This window comes from Thalia democratica, chromosome 7 (genome assembly GCF_965202585.1).
Source record: "Thalia democratica chromosome 7, ktThaDemo2.hap1.1, whole genome shotgun sequence".
Lineage (NCBI taxonomy): Eukaryota > Metazoa > Chordata > Thaliacea > Salpida > Salpidae > Thalia > Thalia democratica.
Window position 1 is genome coordinate 18,537,426 of NC_139171.1, and position 5,447 is coordinate 18,542,872.

The 5,447-nt window shown below is 29.6% G+C and overlaps 2 protein-coding genes across 2 annotated transcripts; both read left to right on the forward strand.

Moving 5' to 3' along the window:
• The first annotated feature begins 3,012 nt into the window (after nucleotides 1-3,012).
• Nucleotides 3,013-3,776, forward strand: LOC145841156 (zinc finger BED domain-containing protein 5-like). Its single transcript, XM_082948527.1, has 2 exons — nucleotides 3,013-3,247; nucleotides 3,364-3,776. The coding sequence occupies exons 1-2, from the start codon at nucleotides 3,013-3,015 to the stop codon at nucleotides 3,774-3,776; spliced, it is 648 nt and encodes a 215-aa protein (XP_082804653.1).
• Nucleotides 3,777-3,809: 33 nt separating this feature from the next.
• Nucleotides 3,810-4,139, forward strand: LOC145841158 (protein FAM200A-like). The gene has a single exon (XM_082948528.1). The coding sequence runs from the start codon at nucleotides 3,810-3,812 to the stop codon at nucleotides 4,137-4,139; it is 330 nt and encodes a 109-aa protein (XP_082804654.1).
• Nucleotides 4,140-5,447: the final 1,308 nt, after the last annotated feature.

Consider the following 5,447-nt stretch of genomic DNA (forward strand, 5'->3'; position numbering starts at 1 on the left):
CGTTTAAAGTTGCAACAAGTAAGAAGAAAATCACCATAAAGAGCGAAAACAAGTTTTGTAGTGCTTTAGTATATACGCAAATTAATAAAAAGTTTTAAAATGTTTGTAACGGTTTATCAAAATTTTATCTTATTTGTAAAACTAGTATTTTTCTTTGAGTATAAATTTATTATTTACGAGTAAAAATTGAGATAAGGAAATCTACTTACTTTTTAAAAGTCGCTAGGAATTTTCCTTGTAAAATAATTTTATAAATACTTTATAAAAACAATTTTTATGCTTTTTGAAGTATGTGTTAAACTTTAAATGTAATAACGGAATGCATAAAAAAAGCAAAATTAGTTGTCAAAATGAGACCATGATTTACTTAAGTCATGCAAAGTAAAATTATTGTACTATTTTTAGACAAGTTTTTCGTAGCAGTGAATGCGATGAAAGTTTTAAAATATTTGAAAAAAATATTTTTAACAAAATACAATTACAAAAAAAAGTTGCTTATCATAATAAAATATCTTTATGCTTATATAATACAATTTTATTTAAAGATGTTGAGATTGTTTCTAATTTAACCAATATTCTAACTATGTTCTACTTCAACTGTTCTTTTAGTTCCTTTGAGGTTGATTTTGTCAATGGCGGAGCCTCACCAACACAAGCTAGCAAGGTTTTGTAACTTATTACTTGAACCAGTACTAAGTCATTATTCACGTTTTATTGTTTAAAGATTATTTTGAAGTAAATAAGGTGATTAGGAATATTAATCCGGAAAACACATTCTTATCCTCATTTGATGTGAAAAACTCATTACAAATGTACCATTGGATGAGGTTATACAATTTTGTAATAAAGTGTTATACAGCTTAAGAAAACTAAGATAAAGTTAATGAATATAGTTACAAGTGGTATCCAGTTTAACTTTGAAAACGAAATTTACATATAAATAGACGAAGTGGTTAATGGGTCTCCTCTTGGACCAACTCTCTCTTATATCTTTATTGAACACTTAGAGTCTAATTTGGTTGATGAGTTATCGTCCCAAGTTCTTTACCTAAGTAAAATGGATTATTGTCTAGTAATTTCACAAACCAAGAAAATTAACGAGATTTTCCTTTTAGTCAAACGTGTTACGAGAAAAACTTTCAATCACGAAGGACATAGAAATCAACAACCAAATTCATTTTAATTACAAAACGTAAAGCGAAATTCCTTACTAGTATGTATAAAAGCCTTCTTTTACCGAAAAATATTACCATTTTCAATATTTTTGTACCTGAGTAAGAAAAATAAATCTGATAAGAACTTTATACTATCGGCCTTGTAAGAAGTATTATCAAGAATTGCTTCATACTGAAAGAAAAAATATTAAGGAGATTCTAGTGGGTAATGGTAATCCAATAAAGCTGATAAAAAAAGTCATAAAATCACATGATGACAACCATAGGAAGCTTAAATTTTTTGGACCAGATAAATTTACTGCGGTTCTTAAACTACCATAATTGTCACGTTTATTTAGAAGAAGCTGCAAGAACTAACACAGTCAACTTATAACCAAGTATAGCCTAAAGCAGTGCTTCTGAAATGCGGTTCCGCGGAACCCTAGGGTTCCGCGAAGACTCTCAGGGGTTTCGCAAGGCGTTTCGAAATTTAAAAAAGAAATTTAAAAAAAAAAACATAAATCATAAAATTTCAAAAAAAGTGGAACACATACAATTAAAAACATATGTATTTATAGCATTAACTGATCTGCTTAGTGTGTATCTAGCGGTAGGAATTTTAATGGGCATTCATTATTAATAGGTGTCCTGGTTGCGCAAATTTTTGCAAATTTTTTAAATTTCTATATTTAGTGAAGTCATGAAAATACTGGTATTATCACTAAAGCAAATAATGTAGGAGCAATCAAAACAAATTCTAAATGTTTACACAATAAAACGAAATAAAAAATCTTTATCAGAAACTTATTTCTGGTATATTATATTGTCTCAAATGCTGTAAAAATGTTTAAAAAGATGTCTATTAGCTTGATTAAAAATTTAATATGTTTAAAAGCTTATTTTTTGCTAGAAAAAAAATACTATAATTTTAAAAAAATCTGGCCAGACCTATAAAATTTTAACAGAAGCTGAGTTTGAAATAGTTTTTTAGACTAACATAATAAAAAGAAATACTCTAATTTAAAAAAGTTATGGCCAGGTCTTAGAAATTTTAACAAAAATTGAGTTTGAAATTATTTTTTTAATTTACATGATAAAAATGTTTAAATGTCTATGTGTTAGCCAAGTTTTAAAGTTTGTTATTTAAGTCTTATGTGCTTTTTCTCTTTAAATATTATAACTCAATGATATTTTTTTTGATACTCATTTATAACAAAACACCTAAAGAAAACGACAAAAAACTTTTAATATTCAAAAAATTATATTATTTTTTAGTTGATGATTTTAAAATAAAAAGTATAAAATAATGATTTGCTTAATCAAGGTTGTTTTTTTATGTAATTTTAGTTGTAACATTTTTGTTTGTTGAAACATTACTGTTGGTTTAAATTAATGCCAAAAAACACTTCTTAATTTTTACTTTTATTATTAAAAGTTGTTATCTTTTTTAAAATTCAAGCTTCTGATATATATTTAGGACATAGAGGGGTCCATGATTATTATTTACAAAAAATAACATTGATTCTTATATGAAAGCTTTAAGTATAAACTACAGGCCAGTTTTTATAGAATTTAAAAATTCATTTAAGTTATGAGAAATTGTAATTTTTGTTAAAAGTTTCCAATACAAACGTATGGAACGTACATATTTCAAAGTCAATTTTCTCGAAAATTTAAAAATGTGTTTATGAATTTTTACGCTGTTTATTAAGGTTTACTTTTTCTACCTTGGTCAAAACCAACTTTTAAAAATTCGATATTTTAAGTTTTATAATCAGTGTTACAAGTATTCTTATTTTGAAATAACCAAATGGAATGTTTTACTTTTTTCAGACTTTATTTTACATACTTATTTAGCATGTCTAAATTTTTCAAAAGAAAGTATGACGATAGTGAAGATGTTGGTAGAAGTTCATCTAAAGGTAAAACTAGTAAGTTTAATGATGTGTATCTGCAGTATGGTTTTGTGGTGATTGAAAGTGGAGGAGAACAGAAAGGTCAATGTTTTGAAGTTCGTTGTAACAAAGTGTTGGCGAACTCATCATTAGCACCAGCTAAGTTGAGAAGGCACCAAGGTGCATTACATAAGGACAGTAAGTCTAAAAAGTTAAACTATTTTAAAAAGAAGGCACATGCCTTATTCTTGCAAAAGAATGCTTTGAAATCATCCATCAACCCTTCCATCTCAATTTTAAAGGCAAGTTATAAGGGAGCATTCTAATTGGGATATGCAAGAAGGCTTTCACTATTGCTAAGGAGTTTGCCCTTTCTTTCCTTATTGATCTGTGCAAGGAGGTTGCGTCAAAACCAGTTGTTAAAAAAATTAGAACAATTCCTCTGTCTAATGACACCATCCAATCCAGGGTCATGGAGATGGTTAGTGATACAGAGGATCAACTACTGGAGAAACTAAGAGCCAGTCTATTTTATGCTGTGCAACTAGACGAGACCACTGACGTAAGCGGCAAAGCCATGTTACTCGTTTTTGTTAGATATTGTGGGCAGGAAGGGCTCAACGAAGGTATATTATTTTGTGGAGAATTACCCACAAAAACAACTTCTGTTGAAGTAATGAAATGTGTCGAAAATTATTTCATCAGCAAGGTTTTAGAGTGGAATTAATGTGTCGGCATTTGTACTGACGGTGCAGCGTCTATGACTGGGTCCAAAAATGGTGTAGTGAGGAAAATGAAGGATAAAGCAGTTGAAGCTAAATGGATACATTGTTTTTTACATAGAGAAAATTTGGCAACAAAACATCTTTCTTCTTGTTTACAAGAAGTTCTCTCAGCGTCGATTAAAACTGTTAATTTCATAAAGAAAAGTGACACAGAGGCCAGATGTTTCAAAGACCTTTGTAAAGGTTTAGATGCTGACCATCTGCGACTTCTTTATCACAACGAAGTTCGCTGGCTATCGAAGGCGCGGACACTGGTTCGTCTCGTTGAATTAAAGAAGCAGGTGTTCACCTTTTTTAAAGATTAAGGCTCAGAATTAGTGAAGTTCTTTGAAGATGGTGCTTTTTTAGCCAGGCTAGCTTATCTCACCGATATTTTCGAAGAACTAAACGCTATGCAAGGGAAACAAAATTCCATTTTTGTCATGACAGACAAGATTGAGGTGTTTAAAAATAGAATTAACTTTTTGAAGAAAAAGGTTAGCAATGGTAATTTTGTTTCACCGGTTTGAAACCATGAAAAATGCATAGAATTCAACTTCTCTGACGAAATATACAACTACCTTGATCTTTTGTCTATAAAGTTCCAACATTATTTTCCTGAAGATGTTCGCATCATAAATTTATGGATTTTGAATAATTTTATGTGTGATATTGCTTCAGAAAAAGTGAATCTTCCTACAGATACAGAAAACGAATTGCTGCAACTATCTGAAGATAGCAATTTAAAATTAAGTTTCAAAGGAAAGGAGCTTTTAGATTTTTGGATATGTGCAATTTCAGAGTACACCGTCTTAGCAAAGCGTGCAGTAAATTTTCTTTTACCATTCACTACCACTTATCTTTGCGAGTCTGGCTTTTCGCATGTAACAAATATTAAAAAGAAGTAAAGGAACTTTATTCTAACTCTAACCTTATCTGTCTGTTTCCGTCTCAGTCTAACCAAAATCCAGCCGCGCTTACAATTAACATGGTTATTGCTAAGAGACAAGTTAAAGTTTTGCACTAGATGTTTTTTAATCGTTTTTCGTTAGGCATCTTACCCGGTTAATACAGTAATCTATTAAATCGATTAGGTTCATGTTCATTTCGTTAATGTTTGTAGCTCTCATTTTGTTTTTATTATGCAAAGAAACATTTTTATGACGCTGCGATTAATCATGTTTGTTTTCGTTTATTTATTATAGAATCATAAAATACCTATTGCCTCTGGCACACTTTGAGTTTTACTCAACTTAATACTATTTCAATTGGTATGATTCCTTGAAATGATATAGTTTTGCTAAAACATTCGTTTTTCACTTGTAAAATCAAATTTGGGATTCCGCAGAAAAGTTTTTTTTTGAAAAGGGTTCCGCCACTACAAAAAGGTTCAGAAGCACTGGCCTAAAGTTATGGTTTTTTCATCGCAGTTGTTAGATTAAAACTAATGGATTCAATATCCTACCTTGATAAAAGTTGTGTTATTTACAAACTTAATTGCTTCTATAGAAGATGTTTTTTGGGAAAAATTTAGACATCTAAAAATAAAAGTGAATTAACATATACCTAAATGTGTATTAAGCTTTGTAAAAGAAAAGACTAATTAGGAGACAAAAACTGTTATAAATGCGTCA